At 39.2% G+C, this 23,006-nt stretch overlaps 1 gene segment (V, D, J or C); it reads right to left on the bottom strand.

The window, feature by feature from the left end:
- Positions 1–5,372: 5,372 nt before the first annotated feature.
- LOC130851896 (T-cell receptor gamma chain C region C10.5-like) lies at positions 5,373–15,338 on the bottom strand. The segment is given in 7 exon segments: positions 5,373–5,955; positions 8,073–8,120; positions 8,411–8,458; positions 8,788–8,847; positions 10,594–10,923; positions 14,352–14,427; positions 15,306–15,338. Coding segments are annotated over 7 exon segments (738 nt in total).
- Between the last annotated feature and the right edge of the window lie 7,668 nt (positions 15,339–23,006).

Genomic DNA, 23,006 nt, shown 5'->3' with positions numbered 1-23,006 from the left:
TTTTCAGGCTAATTTTACCTTGAAGACCAAGAGGAGGGGGCAGAGGGGGCATGGTGAGGAAAGGGGACTTGGCTTGGGCAGGGAAGTTGTGGGTCCTTCAGCATGGACTACCAGACCCAGTTCCTGAGCTCCTCTCCTGTAGTACAACCTGAAAGTCAGACATGCTGAGCTGTAACCAACATTCAAGGCTCAGGTGTCCCCGAATGAAGGCTTTGGGGTTGTGCTGAGTTGGTGAGGTGTGGGCCAAATATAAAGCTAATAGAATACTTGCTGAAAGAATATTCCGGGGCGATCATTTATACCATGTGGAGATGTCTAGCCCAGATGTGGTAAAATGTTAAGTGGAAAAGAAAGTGACCATTGAAGTGACATCTAGATAGAAAAACAACAGTGGGAAGAAAAATGAAAAACAAGCAGTGGTGGTGGGAGGCCCTGCCCGGCATCAGCGGTACCCAACCTGCTTCGGCCCATCTTCTGTCAACAGTGTTGAGACATGAGACAAAAATGTGGGCATGTGCATAGTAGCTCCTTTTCTTACATGCTTAAAAATAAATCCTTCTGTAGCCTTCCATATGGTTCTTTAAATGCCTAAAACACATTCCATGTTCAGGACATGACACATGATTCTTTACGTTTCTAAAACACAGTCCATGTTCAGTACGTAGACGTCTTTATAAAAACATAGCTCAAAATGTAGTATTTTGCCTTTTTACACTATATCTCAAATATTTTTGTGTTCTCTCTTTTTCTAAGCAAGAAAAAACCCTCATTGAAAGTCACCAGAGGGAAAAAAGGCCTGGAGCTGGGGTCTTGCTTTTCAAAATTGTGAAGTGCTGACATCCACTGCTGATGCGATTGAATGGCTAACATAGAACTGGATTGTAACACCTCACGGACATGGTACCATATCCACACACATTTAGTGGCCGTCCTGTGGCTGGTAAGATAATATCATGACCCATGCTGTGTTCAGTGGGACAGAGTGCTCTGCCAACTTTTCTGTTGCAGAAAAGTCTTGTACTGTGTTCCTAATCCAAAGATTTCTTAATGTATTGGAATAACACAGATTTAGTAAGTGACATATATTTTTATTTTGAATTGAAGAATGGAATGTTTTGTTTCACATCTTCGAGTCCTTTTGTGTTTCTTTTTTTAAGACCTTACATCTCTCTTGCGTTTTTGTAACTCATGCACATGCGCTCTTTGTACAATTTTAAAAAGTAAAAAATTCGTACATATCAAAATAATTAGTTTTTTTTTCTTGTGTTGAATTATGTATTTGGCCTGAAGGGTTGGCATTACAAAAGGAGGACATGAGGGATTGTGAAGACATATAAAAAGTCACCAGAAACAGTATATTTCTCTTAGAAGTATGGTCTAAAAGAGTCTGAATATACGTCTTTGAACCTGCACTATGAAACAGGCCCACCATTTTTCCTTGTGCTTAGCTAGTTTGAATTAAAATGAACTCAATTATATGGTGAGCTATTTTTTTCAAACAGGAATATTCAATGCAATGCTTCACAGAAAGGTATCACGTCTGCGGGTTTATTCATTATTCATTGTGTCATTCAAAAAATACTCAACTGCTTTGAGTGGAAATGGTGCTGATTTGTTTGGAAATTGGCCATTTGTGCGGATCCAATCAACTCTATCCGTGCTTGGGCTAAGAATGAGCCACCAGATAGAAATGCAGCTGAAGGCTCCCTGGGAGGCTGGGACCCAACCAGGGGGAGCTTCTTCCGTGGAGAAAGGGGAGGGAGAGCTCCAGGGTCTAGTCTTGGACGAAAAAGTCAAGAATCCAATGGTGTCATCACAATGTGAACGTCCTGTCTCAGGAGTGGACTCGCCTCTACACCATGACCATAGATGAGGTTGAGCCGGACGTCAGTGTGTGGCTTTACCCTGAGAAGGAGCTCTCCTCCTAGAGGGCTGTCGGTGTCCTACTGGTCCAGCCCAGATGTTGGCTCTGAGAGCAGAGACCAAGAGGAATGAAGGATGTGACTTAAAAGTGCCGTGAGGTCAGCTGTGAGAGCTGAAGCCTTGGTCTCAGCCATAGAGCCGTGCTTCCCTCTGGGACTGGACGGATGGGGTCCAGGGCCTGGGTCCCCACTCCGGACCTGCTGGGTGGGGAGGGGGTGGGACACCTGCTCCTCATGCTCGCCTTGCTCACAGCCCCCTGCTATTCACCCGTCACCCTGTCATCTGACTCCCTGGCTCCTAGTAAGCCTTGCTCAGGATGACTCTGAAGCCATTTTGTCCCTTTAAGGGAACTTATGTGACTCAGTGGATGACATTCAATTGCACAGGTCAACTCAGGGCCCCTGTATCTCTGTTCTCATGAGGGAAAAAGCCCAGCACTGTTGCCCATGTCTGCAGCCTGTCCATGTCACTGGTTTCAGGGGATCAGGTCTTGTGTCACCCCGTCTACACTGAGAAAATGAAACTAAGAGATACCAGCCTCGGTAAATCACAGATCATGGAAGAGCACAGGTGGCTGGTGGAATGACAGGGGTGATCTTAGGGCTGCAAGGAGTCCTGTCTGCTCTTCCCTCCAGAGCAGAGTCAGGAGAGTGGACAGAGGTGCAGCCACTGAACATCCTGGATGTAAGGTTCCCAACTCACCTAGGAGCTAATTGGAGGAACTGTACACAGAAGTAATGGGGAAGCCACCCCATAGCCTAGAGTGTGTTTGATAACAATCACATGCGTGTGTGGAAGGATATTTGCTTCCATTAGCTGTGGCCCTTTGAAAGTGAGCAAAGTTGGTTGTGGTTTAACTGTTATTTTCTTTTGACACCCCAGCTACCCCTTGCACAGTCCCAACCAGTAGGGGCCGGTTTGACATTGAGCCGTTTCCACAAGTCAACCACATTTGACAGAGCACTTGAACAAAGCAGCCTGAGGAAATGAACCACTATCAGCCACACCAGCCCCCTCCTGCTGCCACTCACGCTGTCACCCCCACCCCCACTGGCCTCCCCTCTCTGCACCTCCCAGGCCAGGGCAGCCCAGGGCGAGTTGCTGAGAAGTTGGAAACCACAGGAGACACTGCCTAGCAGGGCCCTGGCCGTGAAAGCAGATGCACAAAACTTTCAGAGTTTTGCCAGTTTCCCCTCTTTTTCAAAATTTTATTGCTTCTATTTTTTAATTTAGTTTTTATTTTATATTATAGTTGATTTACAATGTTGTGTTAGTTTTAGGTGTACAGCAAAGTGATTCAGTTATACATATACATATATCCATTCTTTCCAGATTCTTTTTCCCATACAGATTATTACAAATTATTAAGTAGAATTCCCTGTGCAATATGGTAGGTCCTTACTGATTATCTATTTTATATATAGTAGTGTGTATATGTTAATCCTAAACTTCCAATTTATCCCTCCCCCTACCTTTCCCCTTTGGTAACCATAAGTTTGTTTTCCAGGTCTGTGAGTCTGTTTCTGTTTTGAAAATAAGTTCATTTGTATCTATTTTTTTTTTTTTAGGTTCCACATATAAGTGATATCATAGGATATTTGTCTTTCTCTGTCTGATTTACTTCACTTAGTATGATAATCTCTAGGTCCATCCGTGTTGCAATAGAACTACCATATGATCCAGCAATCCAACTCCTGGTCATATGGCCAAAGAAAACCATAATTAGAAAAGATACAAGCATCCCAATGTTCACTGCAGTACTATTTACAACAGCCAAGGCAAGTTTTCCCTCCTGGCCTCTATCCTTATGACATTATTTTTTTCCAATGAAGAAATAGTTCCAAACCTCTAAGATGAGGGCAACATATTTTGTCTAAAGAGCTCTGATCAAATTCATGAGAACCAAGGAGCCAGTCTATATTAGATTTCATCTATCTTGTATCTGGTTGGTCCTTTTCTGTTTTCTAATGGAACCTCTGTTTGGTATCCACAGAGAAGAACTTGTTCCACAGACTTCGAAGCTGATTATAAACAAACAAACAAACAAACAAAAAACCTTCCTAATTTTAAATGAGACAATGTTTTAATTCTAACGTATTAAAAAATGTCCTTTAAAAGGATTCATTAGAGAATATAGAAAAATATACAATCATTTTTTCCTCCCTTCACCATGAAATGAACATTTTCTTTTGTCTGTGCCTATAGACATACACAGAAACACATATAAATGAGTGTCCTTTTTATTAGCGTTATTACTCAAGAGAAAAAAATGGTTAAAAGACATGAACAAATATTTCACCAGAAAAGAAAAAGAAGTCGTAAATCTACACACAGAGAATAAGGCAGGATTTCTGCCGTGTTGGCAACTAAGGGAGTAGCTCTAGTGATACCAGAGCGTACACATGAGGAGAAAAGACAGACACACCTGCAAGTCCTTAAGAAAATTCTCACTGAATCCCTGGAGGAAGCCTTTAGTAAAGAAGCAGTGGGTATTTTGATTTGTTGTGGTTTTGTTTTGTTTTCCCCAGCAGAAAGTGAGTCAAGGGAAAGCCACGTGATACTAGGTAACAAAGTATGGGCTCTGAGTTCAGAAAACCTGAATGACTTTTACTTACAAAATAGTGACCATAAGCAGACAACAACCTCTCCAATTTATAAACTGTGGACTATAGCTGTACTTTCCCCCAAGGGCTCTTAGAGGATTAATGTGATTACCAGGTGAAGAGCAGAAACTGAGTGCCTTTTCCATCCACATCTAACCTGTCTGCAGGGAAACGAGATTACAGATGATTCTCAGTGCATGTATGGAATCTATTGTTTCCGCAGTAGAGCTACTGACAGTAGATGCTAATATTTTCAAGGACATGTATGGACCAAGCATCATTAATTCATGTACTCCACAGCCTCCAGGAGACAGGGCGCTGTAACTTCATTACACGGACAAGGAAAGGATGGCACAGAGACTTCAAATAGCCACCTGAGGTCACACAGATACTAACAGAGACCCAGGCTTCAAACCCAGGTCCTCGGGGGTCAGAGTCTGTGTGCTTCACCTTCCACCCGAGGCCCCTCTGGTGTTGGTGCAGTTCTCATGGGGTTCATGTGAGGGTCATGAGACCGTGCTTGTGAGACACTAGTACAGATCTGAGCACACCCAGGGCGAGTCATGCTGGCTGTTACACTGTCACCACAGGAACGTTCCAAACCAGAGAGTCTGAATCTGATGGCTCTGAAAGAGAAGGAACCCAGGCACCTTCCTTTGGCTATGGCTCTGCTCAGAGCCAGTGCCCCAAAGAAAGCACCATAACCACCAACTCAGGGAAAGACTTAGAGATGTGGCGGGACCATTGTTAGAACCAACGCTGATTTGATAGCTCCGTTGTCATGCTGTGTCTTACCTTGGTTAGATTCCATGAAATTAAAGTACACAGACAAAAGTGGAGGTTTGATATATTTTTAAATTTTTTGTGACTTTTATGAAAATCTACATACAGCATTTAAGTAGCAAGCTGGCGGCTCCAGGGTGTGGGCAGGGAGGGTCGGGGCCGTGGTCTGGATGGAGGCGCTGAGGGAGGAGATGGGAGCTGTCCTCTGTGTGCGCTCAGAAGGCGGAGGGCTCGGGGGCGGGAGGAGCTGATGAGGCTGTGGGGACAGAGGTGGGAGAGGCTCCCCTGGACAAGCCTGCCCTGAGTAATGGCAGAATTCCCTGTTGCAGAGTAAAACTGTCTGCTTGCACAATGGTTTGAAAAACCCTTACCCAATAATAGAAAAATATACACATTATCTGAAGCAACCCAAACCCAGAAAGGAAGCCCAGCAAGATCCTCAGCAGAGAATTTTCAGGACAAGAGATGATGAGGGAAAGGGGACCCCTTTGTGGCCCCCTCTGTCACGAGCTCTTCCCATCTCCACAGAGGGCTGTTCTCCTACACACATAGAAGGCGGTGATGACAAAGTAGATGGCACTCTTGAGGAGAAGGAGGAAGTAGGTGTAAAAGGCAGAGGTGCTCAGGAGCTGCAGCTGCAGGGTGTCTAAGAGAAATTGTTTGATTATTACCTGTTCTTCTGAACAGTTAGGACACAGTGCTGGGAGGTGGGGGTCACCATTATTTACTTCTGATCACCTACCTTGGAGTGACACCCCTGTAACACCGAACCCCCAGGTAAACATCCACCACCCCCACCCCCACCACTACCAGGACAGCTCAGAATCCAGTTAAAGTTCAAGTCAATCAACACCTCAGCTAAATTCACTAGAATCTTCTAAAATATTAAAAAGTAAGTTTGTGTTTTTAATGAATGACTCCCGTGGGGAAAAGTATTTGTGATCAGTTGCTTTCAGCATTTTCTTCACCCTTACCATATGTCTAAGAAATAATAAATAATATTCATTAATCACTGACCAAATGCCAGACACTTTTCTGAGAGCTTTGCATGCAAAATTTTACTCTTATTTAATTTTTACAATAACCTATGAGATTATTGTTTTCAACCCCATTTCACAAATAAACTGAGGACAGAGAGGAGTAATTTGCCTGATGTCACACATTTAGAAAATAGCAGAAACTGCATTTCAATCCCAGTAACATGACTTTAATGGACACATTCTTAGCTACCCTGTAATCCCGCATCTCCATGTGCAATAAATGCCCTAGACATGGAAAGGGTCAGCATAAATATCAGGTTGCATTGCTGATCTGGAAGCATCTGAGCCATCACGTGCACAGTGTGTAGTGGCTCAGGTGTGCATGGGATTCCTAAGATGGTTACAATCATGACATTTGGTGGTGTTCACAGTGCGGGGAGGGGGAGGTTTTAGGGCTGTAAAGAGAACATGGTACAAAATGGAATAAAGTGGTTCGTCCAAATTCTCAGAAACTTTAGCTCATGCCTCACTCACCTGTCTGTCTTGGATGTCTTTCATTGTGTTATAGGATAATGGCACTTAACTGCCCTTTGAAGTTTTGCAAGAAATATATGGTGTTCAGAAATAATTAACAACAACGATGATGGGCCTGACTTGGCTCCGCAATGGACCACAAGGCCGAGTTTCTTGCTGTGGAAATTTCCCTTTTCCACACTTCATCTCATAGAGTCAGAACTCCCCAGTCACTAGCCCTTGGTGTGGAAAGGGATCTCAGGAGGTGATGCGCTCGTAACTCACTGCCCTCGGTCAGGTCAGGTGCAGCTGAGCTCCAGGCCCCCTGATCCTGGGAACGGAGGAGGGATCAGCAGGGTAGAGCCAGTGCTTCTAAATTCACTTAGAACCTTCAGGAGGGAGAGAGGGCCACCAACTAGTGCTGATTCTGTGCCAGCTAAGAGGATACCCTATGAGAGACATTCCACATGTGTGACCTTATCTCTGCAGTAACTGAGTTGGGTGTTCCCTATTGTTCCCCATTGGCAGATGAGGAAACTATTGCTCAGGAAATGTAAATAATTTACTGATATCCATGCAACTAATAATAAAAGGACTTCAGTCTGTGATAGTTGGGAGCTCAGGCACTTACACCCCCACCCAGGTGTCCATCATGTCAGGGCCTTGGTTTTCGGATTTCTTGCTTTACATCAGTGTCCTAGAGGAGGGATTCAGATGGCCTGGATTGAAATCCCAGATCCAGCTGTGTGGCTTGGTACAAGGAACTCAATTAATTTTAGCTCATTGCCCTTGTCTGTAAAATGGGGGAAACTTGATGTACGCCCTCATAGGAGTATTATGAGAATTATACTTAAAATACATGAGAGACACAGCACAAGACTTTCGGTATGTGAAGCTCTCAGCATCAGTGTATATTATTAGTTATTAGCAATGACCAAAGACTTTAACAAATCTAGAAGCAACTTGATATCATGTTTCCCCAGCCATTAGAAACACAAGCCACACAAAGGAAATCCATTGATGGAATAATTCAGAGCCTATCACTGCACCCTCTAATTTAGAGTCATCTCACACCAAAACTGGCATTTACTGTGTTAAGATGATTCCGAGGAAATGATGGATTGACTTAAAATATTATGCAGTCTATTCTGAAATATGCAGACATTCTGGTTTTCTACCTTATATGAGGGAAGTTTAAAAATTAAGTTTATTTATCCAGAGAAAAAAAGTGCTGTAACACAACATCAAGGCAAACATAAACAAAACTTACTGCTTTCATCTTTCAGACAACCATTTGTAGAATTCACAGCAGTGACTTCTAGAAGAGACGAGAGCAAGTATTAGTCAATTATTTATACCTACTATTTGACATGTGATATGTATGTGTATGTATATGTTTGTGTGTATGTATGTGTGTATAGAACACGCACATATATATAAATTCTGCCAACAGAGACAGGAGAGATACTGATTAAATGTGTGAGCCCTACAGTTCCAGAAATAATTGGTCTTTTCTACCATAAACTAGGAAAGTTCAAAAGGTAATTTAATCAGGAGGAAAAAAAATACTATTGGGTGACATGAACACAAACATATACAAAAACTTACCACTTTCATCTCTTGCACAAGCTCCTGTAGAATCAGTATCAAGGACTTCTAGAAGAAATGAGAACAAGGATTAATCAGTTGTCCATGCCCATTTTTGACAGTGTGTGTATATGTATGTATATATACATATATGTGCATATGTGTATATGTATGTGTGTATGTATGTGTGCATGTGTGTATATATATATATATATATAGTGTGTGTGTGTGCTGACAGAGAGACAAGTCAGTCAGTCCTTAAAACTATGACAATGACGTGCCTCACAGTGCCAGATAATTGATCTTTTCTACTTTAAGCCAGGGAAGTTCAAAAGTTAATTAATCAGGGGAGAAAAAATACTAAAGCATGTCACAAAGGCAAACATACAAAAACTTACCACTATCCTCCTTCAAACAATCATTGGGAGACTCAGTAGTAGGGACAGCTGAGGTGACGACTATAAGAAATGTGAACAAGTATTAGTCAATTATTCGTGCCCGATATTTGACAGTGTGCATATGTGTTTAGGTATGGGCGTAACATATATATGTATGTATACACATACATATGTAACATGTATATGTATATGTATAATATCATCTGCTGACAGAGATTAAAATATGAGCCCTACAAATCCAGGAATAGTTCATCTGATACTATGCAGTTCAGTAGCTCTAACTCATATATCGTTTCCCACACATGAAGATGTTGAAGTCCATGAAGCGTATATTTTTGTTCTTTTGTTTATGACAACTGGAGGGTAATATCCAAGGTCATCTTGGTTTCCTTCTGTATTTGCAGCTCCTAGCACAGTGTCTGCCCCAAAATAAGGGTTCAAGAAATACTTGTGGAAAGACAAACAGAAAAAGCAGCTGCTCTACATCTTTAGCAGCCACTGCCAACATGAAGGGATGGTCCCCAAATGGTTGCATCCAATCCCAGAATCCACTAAAGAATCCAAGGTTTGAAGCGATCTGGCTCAGGCAGATTTCCCATTTCACTTGCTTTTCATTGCAGCCCCAGGACAAAGCCAACGCAAATATTCAAACCTGATTTGATCACTGGACAAACAAAGGATCAGAGAGGAAAACGACTTTGGAAATTCAGACTGGTGCGCAGCAAACATCTCTGCACATTTTGTTTTGTACTTGTTTCCCACAGTTTAAAAAGGGCTTCCTAACCACAAGGAAAAGCACAAAATGACTCCTTCTTAGGGGCACTCTGGAGCCTTTGGTCCGTTAGGTGAAGACTCAGGACTTTAAGTCCTGAGTCTAGTGAGTTACAGGACCACTGCCAGGGCCAAGGCGCATCCAGCCCTCTGTTGTGTGGATACGTACAGCATCTGCATCAAAGGGACTCCTCTGGGACATCATGTCTGCATTACGACTGACCCTGAGTGGTTAGGAAACGAGTATATTCCCGTTACTGTTGTGCATCCTCCTGGGACAGTAATTGACCTGAGTGTGTTCATCCACACCCCCCTCCAGGCCTGGCTCGTGCTAGGGCTGCAATAAGTTTGTGAGAGACATTTTCCAATGGCAAGAAATACATTCATTATGTAGAATGGCATTATGTCTGTACACTTTAGCCTCACTCAATCTTTCATTCCAAAATTTTACCTTAAGGTGGTAAACAAAGTCCAGATTTCAAAAAACCTAAGACCATAACGAAAGCTCAATGATCAAATTACTCTACTTTTTGTTGAGCTGCAATCTAGCTCCCTCATGCAAAACACCATTTTTCGTTTAATCACTCATCACTTAGGGTTATACTTTCAGTAAAGCAGGACTGAAGTAAGGGTGGGTTTGCTTGGTGAGTAGAACATTCCTGAAAGATGTGTAATTGTTCTTATTTCCTGATCAACCAAGACGATCAAAAGTGGAATTTCTTTTTGCTCATTTGTTGTGAGCTAAGTTGCTAGCTGCTTTCAAGTATATCGTTTCATTTAATCCACACAAAGACCCTAAAATCATCATTGTGGAAGATGAAACTGAGGCTGAGAAAGGCTAAAAATATATATATATATTTTTAACATTTCCATGACTATCATTTTAACTGTAGGGGAAACAGCAGGACACTGATGTTACCATTAAATGTAACACTGTAGAAAGTTTTGTATTTGTTTGTTTTTCACTAATGTTTGACAGAAAAGGTGAGGTATTGTCTTTGAAAAATTGTGTTCTGAGAGGTTATAGACACATACCTTCATTCATTGAAGGAAAAAGAGTCTCTTGATTTTTTCTTCCCTTGCCTGTCTCGTGTGTGACGACACATACGTGTTCTTTATCCATGGAGTTTTCGGTCACGGTCAGCCAGCTGAACTGCATGTATGTGTCATTAGTCTTCATGGTGTTTCCCTGCTGGGATGGCAGAACTTTCTTGTCATTCTTTTCTTTCCAATAAACTTTAATAACACCAGGAAAAAATTTCTCCAGGAGACAAAGATATGTTCCAGCCCTTTCGAGGTTGATTTCAGCATTTGAAGGAAGAAAAATAGTGGGCGTGGGGGACAGGTCTGCAGCACGGTTTTTATCTATGAAGGGAGATGGAAGAGAATTAAAATAATTATTAAAGAAACATGAACATTGTGCTGTTTGGAACAACCCAGCATGTAATAAAAGGAAAAAAGTTGGCGCTGAGCTAGTGCTCACCATGGCCTTTCATCCACAGTAGGTTGTGAGGTACTTACTATATCGTTCTTATTTTCTTTTTTTTTAAATTAATTAATTAATTTATTTATTGGCTGTGTTGAGTCTTCACTGCTGCACACGGTCAGTCTCTCTAGCTGCGGCGAGCAGGGGCTACTCTTCGTTGCAGTGCACAGACTTCTCATTGTGGTGGCTTCTCTTGTTGTGGAGCACGGGCTCTAGGCGTGGGCTTCAGTAGTTGCAGCATGCTGGCTCAGTATTTGTGGCTCATGGGCTCTAGAGCACAGGCTCAGTAGTTGTGGCACACGGGCTTAGTTGCTCCGTGGCATGTGGGATCTTCCCGGACCAGGGATTGAACCCATGTCCCCTGCATTGACAGGCGGACTCCTAACCACTGAGACACCAGGGAAGTCCTATATCATTTTATTTTCAATAGAAAGAGAGGTTCAAGAGGTTAGGTAACTTGCCCAAAGTCTACTATTAAGTAGTAGAATGTGGATTACAGCTTAGCCTTCGTTCTTGCTCCACATACTGAGATGGGGTATGACTTTTATCTCCTTCCAAAATTCATCAACATTTATTTTTTTAAATCCCTTTTGTTCTATCATAGTGGAGCCTGTTTTAAAGTGGATGGGTGTGAGGTGGGAACCAGAATGGGGGAGAAGACCAGGTAACTTTGACAGTTTCTCTATAGGTGAGAATCTTTGACTTTTGAACTACTTCCCCTTCCTATCCTGTGTTTTGTAATTTATGCTCTTTTTGCCCAAATAACATAGTGTCATGTCCTGTAACTCTGAAAGGTCATTCTTCATTTAACTGACTCTGGAAAGGACCATACTTCTTTTATGCCTCATATAAATAAATGTCCGTTGGAAATTTACTGTATTTTTCAACAATATGCAGTCACTTTTTATAATGGGAATTAGTGTCCCTTTGTGCTTGACAATCTGTGATATTGAACTTTTAGCTTCTAATGTGGGTTCCATGCCCAGTTCTGAAGTGATGGGGTTCTCCTTGTTGACTTCTAGTTTTATACATTTCAACTTCACATCTGAACCACTGCAGATTTTTGAGTAGAGGAGCTAATTATTTACGATGCCTTGAATTTGGAAACAAAATAGCAATGTTTCCAAAACTATTAAAAATGAATAATTTTCTGACGTTTTATATAAACCTTATCAAGTAATGCACTTATCAAGATTTTGTTTCACTTTAGAAAATGTCCACCAAAAGCACATTTTATTTTGGAATTTCATTTGAAGCTGAATGACTAAGAATGCTCCTTATTTTGACTCTCAGTGTTATCCCCAAATTTGACTCTATGCTACAAGGCTGCTGAACTGCTTTAGAGCGTCACTATTTTCCTTGTTTTCACCTGCTGAATAAAGCATATATAATTAGACTAATGGTAAAATTATGGTTCTGGTGTTTCTAGCAGGCATAATGTCAACATATATAACAGAACATCATAGTTTATAAAAGATGTCAATTGAATGCTGGAATGTCACTCGATTATACATTTATGGCTAGCTTAATGGTTGAAATTATAAATGTTAGAACCCTTTCCAATTTGATTTCCAGATGAAACACAAATACTTTACTAATATTCTCTTTGAGCTAGTTTGGAGTTAATCATTCAGCGGGCAGTTTCTTAAGAAAAGAAAAATTGGACTTCTCATTTGAAGAGAAAAAGAAAAAAATTCTTGAGAATTTTTGCCTCTGTAGCAAAGTTCCTGAGTTTTCTACTAAATCAGTAAGCAAACAGTGGTCATTTTTTAACTTATGCTATAAATATAATTAGGTCATGTGTTTGATTTTATACATCTCACTTATGGTGAAAATAGTATTTTATTGATTATAATAGTAAGACACTGTATATTACTTTAGTCATACAATTTGTTTATATTGCTTGAGTTCTCTATTTTATCTTGTCGTTTTCTTTTCAAAATTAAATAGAGCTATTTCACATTTAAGTGAGAAAACCACATTATGACTTTTGTATCTGTATTTAATTGACTTTACATCTTTTAAAAAATTTTATTGGGATATAGTTGATTTACAATGTTGTGTTAGTTTCAGGTGTACAGCAAAGTGAATCAGTTATACATATAGCCACTCTTTTTTAGATTCCTTTCCCATATAAGCCATTATTGAGTAGAGTTCCCTGTACTGTACAGTAGGTCCTTATTAAGACATCTTTTTTTTTTTTTTTTTTGGCCACACTGTGTGCAGCATGTGGGATCTTAGTTCCCTGACCAGGGATTGAACTCTCACCCACTGCACTGGAAGCGTGGAGTCTTAACCACTGGACCACCAGGGAAGTCCCTGACTTTACACCTTGATCATTTAATTTATGAATTAAAACTTTTTTTCTGATAAATATGATCATGAAGCCCAAATTATTGGCTACACATTTTAGGGCCAATAAATGTTAGTGTTAGAGATGATATCATTTAACTTAAAGGATTAGGATTTAAAGCACATAGAGCAACAATAAATATAAAAGCAAACACATTTTAACTTCCTTTTTCTTGCCAAATAGAAGAAAGTATGTTAGAGAGAGACAAATACCTCCCAATTCAATTTGTGTGTATAAGTGGACAGTAAGATAACTTTCCATTTGAAGAGATAGAAGTACAAATGCATCCTCTAAAGAATTTCTCTTCTGTCAATATTTTTGACTGGAAACAACTCTCCCTCCTGAATGCAATATTCCCTTTAATTTGAATGGATTATAGATGCACCTATCCAGCAACTATGATGTATTAGACAATGTGTCAAGTACACTATTCACACTATTTCATTTAACTCTCAAACAACATGGATACATACTGCTGGATACATACTGTTACCCAATTTTATGGATTCAGAAACTGAGGCCAAAGAATAATCGACCAAGTTCTCATAAGCAGTAAATGGTGGACCCAGAGGCCTTGGTCAGACTGACTCCAAAGCTAGGTTCTTTGAAAACACCACTTCACCATCAGGAAAGGAAATGCGTCAGCTCACAAAACTTACCTGTAATAACCAACTTTGGCCTTGGACCAGATGCTTTCATGATGATTATATATGTTATACAGGAACCATTTATATAAGTCCACATGTACACAAAGCCAAATCCTACTATGATATTTGCACACTGTTGTCAATGGTGTCCTTTACTCTAACGATTTGTTTTAATATCTCTCTTAAATGTCTACAGCTAAACCCCATTCACATTCCCATTTTTCCAAATATTTTAAACTATTATTCCAATTTGTTTCTTACCTTCCCTCTATTACCTTGAAAAAAATTGCATTTTTCAGGTACTTACCTATGACAAAAAGTTTTGTTCCATCACTAAAGATTTTCTTGTATAAATTCCACAGTGATTCAACCCATATCAAAAACTTTAGACTGATTTAGCTTCTCTGAGTTCTTCAGATCCTAGTGGAACTATGATGGCCTGGTATTCAAGAAACCAGGGTTTTGGTCCTGGTTCTTTTTGCTCCTAACAAGTTCCACGGCTGAGCTAATGAGGTGAATTAAAGCTTTCAGTGCTTGTTTATTTGAAAACATGATGTTAGTGTAAATCAGTTCAACCTCCCTACCAGTGCTAAAGTGAGACCAATATGAAACAAGATCTGAAAAAGTAATTTTATTAAAAATGCTATGGAAAAGTGAGATTATAATAATAGTTATTACTATTATCACTATTATTAGTGATTTGTTTGAGCTGATTATGTGCTCAAACATGACATTTTAATATCATGGGGCCAAAGCTGGCCCTTACTCATGGGAATTCAGTATTCTGGGGTTGCAGCTGGGTCTGTGGCAATTAACTATGAGGTTCCTTTGTTTGATTTCCACTGTGCTCTGACATGTTGGAAATTCTCAAAGCCATCATCACAGGACGTGTTCTTTTCACACACACAATTTAAAGGCAATTATTTGTCTAGTTTTACCTGCTGCATTTCCAGGGTTAAGAAAATCAAAGGGAACTTTGGCTAAAGCCTAATATGTGCAGTCAGTGTTTGGAACTGCTTCACGTATTTTGTCCAAAACAAATGGCTTTTCCCCTCCACATCAACGGCACAATCATTTCTATTCCAAGCTTTTACCAGAAATTTCAGCCTCAGACTGACTTCTCTGTAGCTCATGTGCAGAATTCAGCTCGCAACTCTTGGCCTTTTGACTACAGAAATGGCAAGATGCCTAGTCCTCAAATCCTATTATTGTCACACTGGATCATGAAAACCTAAGCCTGATCCTATCAGCTGAGGGTCACTATCTGAATGACATTAAATGTTATGGTGCCCATAGCGTCGATGGACTGGTAGCATAAATGGGTTTGATTAAAGACCATTTCTTCCACTTTACAAAATGGATGTTGAACACAATATCCCATCTTCACTTCCCTCCTAAGCCCTGTACATTGAAGTCCTTCTCTAGTTTTATGATGTAAAAACATATCATATTTGAAATTTGGTGTGCTTATTTTATCAGTTAATAAAAAGTATGCATTCCACCACAGTTTCAATTTTTTTTCTTTTTTATATTCACTTTTTAAATTGAGATAGAAATGACACCAACCTCTCCTACCTTTGAGCATAAAATCTTACCCTGTGCTTTTTGCTAGATCATCACAGGCCTTTTTCCTTCTGCTTCCCTTAGTGCCTTTGATCCTCTATTCGTATTTCATGCTGTGCCTGTACAGAGCGTGTGTTGTCTATCTTAGGTCTTCTCAAATAGATTTTGGAAACAAACCGTTTAAATAAATGGCAAATGATTAGAAGCAGAAGCACTATTTTCACACGTGAGTAATAATACAGATTATGAGCTATTGCTAATTAGGAAGTCAGTTAAAGAATTCGTTTAAAAGATCAGGCTATAGAGGAGTAAATGTTCAGAATATAAAAACTTAAACTTAATGTTTCTCACATGATGTAATGGTCCAGACCATGCACTTTGGGACAGACAAGTCTCTACTGGATCCCAATCTTTGCTACAGTGACCAGTCATATGACTTTAAGCAAGTACCTGAACTTCTCTAAACCTGTTTCCTTATCTATGAAATGGGAAGAAGAGGATTCCCATTTGAGGAAAGAGATATAGCACTGAAACCACTCATCACAGTGTGTGATTCTCAGTAAGTAACAGCTGATATAATTATTCTCTCTAATGGGATGGTTTGGGGCCATGTCATCAAATTCTTCTGACACACAAAAAATACGGATTTTATAAACAATAATGATTACAATTGTTTCTTTAAAATTAAGAAAGAAACAAACCCATCAGTCCAAGACCCGTTGCCTCTCCAGCAGCCACAGGCCACAGAACATGGGTCCCAGTCAAACCAGAATCTAGAATGCTTTTCCACTAGACTAGAAGCTGTTTGATTTTTGGGACCTGTCCTATCTTAATTGTTCTCGCTTTTATCTCCAGCATTTAGCACAGAAACTATCCTCAGTAAATATTTGCTGAGAGAAGGAATAAGCAAATGAGAATATAAAACCATGCAGGCTTTTCATGGACTTTGGAGTGAAGATAGCTCATTGAGCTCACAAATTCCATTAAACTGGTCCATATCCAGGCAACGTAGCAAGAGATGTGACTGCATGAATTTCAACTGATCTTAGCCTCCCTGTAAGAAGCTAGAGTAACAAGAAGTGGGATTTATTGATGTTCTGTAGTCATTTACTATAGGAAATTATTTTGCACTGCTGTTAGGGATGAGATGAAAACCAATAATATAGGTTTTGCAAGTTATTAGGGAAAAGGAGAATGATGCTTTATCTCAAACTATAGAGAAAAGAAAATTAAGAAAAGTGTTTCTCACTTAATAGCCCATTTACAAGAAAAGGAACTTGAACCAATGACTTATATCAACATAATGACCTAATGTGATAGTGGCGTAAGAATATTGAAACATAAATGAAACAAGGAAACAGATGTGGTCCTCAAAATATTTTAATATCTAGCCTGAGTCTATTTTGTGCGTGAGTGTGTGTGTGTGTGTGTGTGTGTGTGTGTATTCTAAAGACAAATTTCAGTTGCTGACAAGCAGGGAAGTGAATAGACCACTTACAAAGTACCTTTGTTTCCATACACAGTGACCAGTAGCTACAAAATTGCTGTTTGTGTGCTGAGGCCAAGAACGGTGACTGTCAGATAAGGGGGATCCTAAATTGTTTTTCCCAAAAAGCATCTGTCAGTCTTTCATGACAAAGGTAAAAACAGAAAAATATTACTTACCACAGGCAGTTACTATGAGCTTAATTCCTTCTCCAAATATCTTCTTCCAGCCTGAGCTGTCACATGGGTTAAAGCCCCTATAATAATCTCAGCCTTCTCCTAGATTCACTAAGTGACTAGCAGTGTAAAAACTTTGTACTGGCAATTTGATCTTCTGGGTTCTTTTGGAAGTCCTTGGTAATGGGTTTTATGGCATCTGATATTTTATACGTTTTCCTCTGCTCAGTAGACCAAATATCTGCTTTCCATGAAGGAGTGATCATTGAAACACTGATAAAAAATGAAAAGGATAAAAGCAGAAAAAGAAGAGATCAGTTCCACAGGTTAACTATCTGCTTTTCCAAATTTCTAGGAAGAGTATTCAAAGAATCGAGACTGTTTTTTACTTCCAGGTGTTCAGCTGTGTTGAAACTGCTCCGAGTTCACATCAAAGGAAAAGCTCTTCTATTCTTACAATCACCACAGCTGCTTCGTTAGCGATTTGGGAATGTATTTCTGAAAGGAGAAAAAGCTTCAGTAACTGAAAAGGCAAATACACCATCACAAGTGTACTTGAGAGATGCAAACGAAGTTCTCCACTTATTGGGCAACAGGATTCTTCCTCCGTCCCTCCCTTCCTTCCTTCCTTCCTTCCTTCCTTCCTTCCTTCCTTCCTTCCTTCCTTCCTTCTTTTGGAGTATTGTTGATTTGCAATGTATGTTAGTTTCTAAGGTGAAAAACAGTAATACAGATTTTGCAGATTATTGGGGAAAAGGATAACAATGGTTTATCTTAAACTGTAGAGAAAATTAAGAAAAATGTTTCTCAATTAATAGACTATTTGCAGCAAAGTGATTTAGTTATGCATATATACACATATTCTTTTTCATATTCTTTTCCGTTATGGTTTATGGCAGGATATTGAATTTAGTTCCATGTGCGACACAATAGGACCTTTTTGTTTATATATTTTATATATAGTAGTTTGTATCTGTTGATCCCAAACTTCTAATTTATCCCTTCCCACCCCCCTTCCTTGGAACAACAAGTCTGTTCTCTATGTCTGTAAGTCTATTTCTGGTTTGTAAATAAGTTCATTTGTGTCATATTTTAGATTCCACACATAAGTGATATCATATGATATTTGTCTTTTTCTTTCTTACTTCACACGGTATGATAATCTCTAGAGCCATCCATGTTGCTGCAAATGGCATTATATCATTCTTTTTTTATGGCTGAGTAGCATTCTATTGTATATATGTGCCACATCTTCTTTGTCCATTCCTCTGTCGATGGACATTTAGGTGGCTTCCATGTCTTGGCTACTGTAAATATGGCTGCTATGAACATTTGAGTGCATGTATCCTTTTATTTATTTATTTCTTATTTAATTTGTTTATTTTAACATACAATAAACTGCATATATTTAGAGTGTACAATTTGGTATCCCAATATCCCAATTCATTCCCCACCAACCCTCCCTGCTTTCCCCACTTGGTGTCCATATGTTTGTTCTCTACATCTGTGTCTCTGTTTCTGCCTTGCAAACCAGTTGATTTGTACCTTTTTTTTATATTCCGCATATATGTGTTAATATACGATATTTGTCTTTCTCTTTCTGACTCACTTCACTCTGTATGACAGTCTCTAGGTCCATCCAGGTCTCTACAAATGTCCCAGTTTCATTGCTTTTTACAGCTGAGTAATATTCCATTGTATATATGTACCACATCTTTTGTATCCATTCATCTGTTGATGGACATTTAGGTTGCTTCCATGGCCTGGCTATTGTAAATAGTGCTACAGTGAACATTGGAGTGCACATGTCTTTTGGAATTATGGTGTTCTCTGGGTATATGCCCAGCAGTGGGATTGCTGGGTCATATGGTAACTCTATTTTTAGTTTTACAAGGAACCTCAATACTGTTCTCCATAGTGGCTGTATCAATTTACATTCCCACCAACAGTGTAAGAGCATTCCCTTTTCTCCACACCCTCTCCAGCATTTACTGTTTGTAGATTTTCTGATGGTGCCCACTTTAACCAGTGTGAGGTGATACCTCATTGTAGTTTTGACTTGCCTTTCTCTAATGATTAGTGATGTTGAGCAGCTTTTCATGTGCCTCTTGGCCAGCTGTATGTCGTCTTTGGAGAAATGCCTATTTAGGTCTTCTGCACCTTTTTGGATTGGGTTGTTTGTTTTTTTGATATTGAGCTGGATGAACTGTTTATTTATATTTTGGAGATTAATCCTTTGTCTGTTGAGTCATTTGCAAATATTTTCTCCCATTCTGAGGGTTGTCTTTTCATCTTGCTTATAGTTCCCTTTGCTGTACAGAAGCTTTGAAGTTTCATTAGGTCCCACTTATGTATTTTTGTTTTTACTTCCATTACTCTAGGGGGTGGATCAAAAAAGATCTTGCTGTTATTCACGTCAAAGAGTGTTCTTCCTATGTTCTCCTCTAGGAGTTTTATAGTGTCTGGCCTTACATTGAGGTCTTTAATCCATTTTGAGTTTATTTTTTTTGTATGGTTTTAGGGAGTGTTCTAATTTCATTCTTTTACAAGTAGCTGTCCAGTTTTCCCAGCACCACTTATTGAAGAGGCTGCCTTTTTTCCATTGTATATCCTTGCCTCCTTTGTCATAGATTAGTTGACCATAGTTTATCTCTGGGCTTTCTAGCCTGCTCCACTTATCTATATTTCTGCTTTTGTGCCAGTACCGTACTGTCTTGATCACTGTAGCCTTGTAGTATAGCCTGAAGTCAGGAAGCTTGATTCCACCAACTCCATCTTTCCTTCTCAAGATTACTTTGGCTATTCGGGGTCTTTTGCATTTTCATACAAATCGTAAAATTTCTTGTTCTAGTTCTGTGAAAAATGCCACTGGTAATTTGATAGGGATTGCATTGAATCTGTGAATTGCTTTGGGTAGTTTGGTCATCTTCACAATGTTGATTCTTCCAATCCAAGAACATGGTATGTCCCTCCATCTATTTGTGTAGTCTTTGATTTCTTTCATTAGTGTCTTTCAGTTTTCTGAGTACAGGTCTTTTACCTCCTTGGTTAGGTTTATTCCTAGGTATTTTATTCTTTTTGTTGCAATGGTGAATGGGATTGTTTCCTTAATTTCTCTTTCTGATCTTTCATCGTTGGTGTATAGAAATGCAAGAGATTTCTGTGTGTTAATTTTGTATCCTGCAACTTTACCAAATTCATTGATTAGCTGAAGTAGTTTTCTGGTGGTATCTTTAGGATTTTCTATGTATAGTATCATGTCATCTGCAAACAGTGATAATTTTACTTCTTTTCCAATTTGGATTCCTTTTATTTCTTTTTCTTCTCTGATTGCTGTGGCAAGGACATCCAAAACTATGTCGAATAGTAGTGGAAAGAGAGGACCTCCTTGTCTTGTTCCTAATCTTAGAGGGAATGCTTTCAGTTTTTCAGCATTGAGAAGGATGTTTGCTCTGGGTTTGTCGTATATGGCTTTTATTATGTTGAGGTAGGTTCCCTCTATGCCCACATTCTGGAGAGTTTTTATCATAAATGGGTGTTGAATTTTGTCAAAAGCTTTTTCTGCATCTATTGAGATGATCATGTGGTTTTTATCCTTCAATTTGTTAATATGGTGTATCACATTGATTGATTTGCGTATATTGAAGAATCCTTGCATTCCAGGGATAAACCCCACTTGATCATGGTGTATGATACTTTTAATGTGTTGTTGGATTCTGTTGCCTAGTATTTTGTTGAGGATTTTTGCATCTATATTCATCAGTGATATTGGTCTGTAATTTTCTTTTTTTGTAGTATCTTTGTCTGGTTTTGGTATGAGGGTGATGGTGGCCTCATAAAATGAGTTTGGGAGTGTTCCTTCCTCTGCAATGTTTTGGAAGAGCTTGAGAAGGATGGGTGTTAGCTCTTCTCTAAATGTTTGATAAAATTCACCTGTGAATCCATCTGGTCTTGGACTTTTGTTTGTTGGGAGATTTTTAATCACAGTTTCAATTTCATTACTTGTGATTGGTCTGTTCATAGTTTCTATGTCTTCCTGATTCAGTCTTGGAAGGTTATACCTTTCTAAGAATCTGTCCATTTCATCCAGGTTGTCCATTTCATTGGCATATACTTGCTTGTAGTAATCTCTTATGGTGCTTTTCATTTCTGCGGTGTCTGTTGTAACTTCTGTTTCATTTCTAATTTTATTGATTTGAGTCCTCTCCCTCTTTTTCTTGATGAGTCTTGCTAGAGGTTTACCTATTTTACTTATCTTCTCAAAGAACCAGCTTTTAGTTTTATTGATTTTTGCTATTCTTTGTTTCTATTTCATTTATTTCTGCTCTGATCTTTATGATTTGTCTCTGTCTACTAACTTTGGGTTTTGTTTGCTCTTCTTTCTCTAGTTTCTTTAGGTGTAAGGTTAGATTGTTTATTTGGGATGTTTCTTGTTTCTTGAGGTAGGATTGTATTGCTATAAGCTTCCCTCTTAGAACTGCCTTTGCTGCATCCCATAGGTTTTGGATCATTGTGTTTTCATTGTCATTTGTCTCTAGGTATTTTTTGATTTCCTCTTTGATTTCTTCAGTGATCTGTTGGTTATTTAGTAGCGTATTGTTTAGCCTCCATGTGTTTGTGTTTTTTACAGTTTTTTTCCTGTAACTGATTTCTAATCTCATGGTGTTGTGGTCAGAAAAGATGCTTGATACGATTTCAATTTTCTTGAATTTATCAAGGCTTGATTTATGACCCAAAATGTGATCTATCCTGGAGAATGTTCCATGTGCACTTGAGAGGAATGTGTAATCTGCTGTTTTTGGATGTAATGTCCTATAGATATCTATTAAATCAAGCTGATTTATTGTGTCATTTAAAGCTTGTGTTTCCTTATTAATTTTCTTTGTGGATGATCTGTCTGTTGGTGTAAGTGGGGTGTTAAAGTCCCCCACTATGATTGTGTTACTGTTGATTTCCTCTTTCATGGTTGTTAGCACTTGCCTTATGTATTGAGGTGCTCCTATATTGGGTGCACATATATTTATAATTGTTATCTCCTCTTCTTCGATTGATCCCTCGATCTTTATGTAATGTCCTTTCTTGTCTCTTGTAACATTTTTTATTTTAAAGTCTATTTTATCTGATATGAGTATTGCTACTCCAGCTTTCTGATTTCCATTTGCATGGAATATCTTTTTTCTTCCCCTCACTTACCGTCTGTATGTGTCCCTAGGTCTGAAGTGGGTCTCTTGTAGACAGCATATATATGGGTCTTGTTTTTGTATCCATTCAGCCAGTCTGTGACTTTTCATTGGTGCATTTAGTCCATTTACATTCAAGGTAATTATCGAGATGTATGTTCCTATTACCATTTTCTTAATTGTTTTGTTTGTGTTTTTGTAGGTCCTTTTCTTCTTTTATGTTTCCCACTTAGAGAGGTTCCTTTAGCATTTGTTGTAGGGCTGGTTTGGTGGTGCTGAATTCTCTTAGCTGATGCTTGTCTGTAAAGCTTTTGATTTCTCCATTGAATCTGAATGAGATCCTTGCTGAGTAGAGTATTCTTGGTTGTAGGTTCTTCCCTTTCATCCCTTGAAATATATCATGCCACTCCCTTCTGGCTTGCAGAGTTTCTGCTGAGAAATCAGCTGTTAACCTTATTGGAGTTCCCTTGTATGGTATTTGTCGTTTTTCCCTTGTTGCTTTTGATAACTTTTCTCTGTCTTTAATTTTTGTCAATTTGACTACTATATGTCTTAGT

This window comes from Hippopotamus amphibius, chromosome 4, assembly GCF_030028045.1.
Source record: "Hippopotamus amphibius kiboko isolate mHipAmp2 chromosome 4, mHipAmp2.hap2, whole genome shotgun sequence".
Classification (NCBI taxonomy): domain Eukaryota; kingdom Metazoa; phylum Chordata; class Mammalia; order Artiodactyla; family Hippopotamidae; genus Hippopotamus; species Hippopotamus amphibius.
Note: the sequence above shows the minus strand (reverse complement) of the source record. Positions and strands in the feature narration are given on the sequence as shown.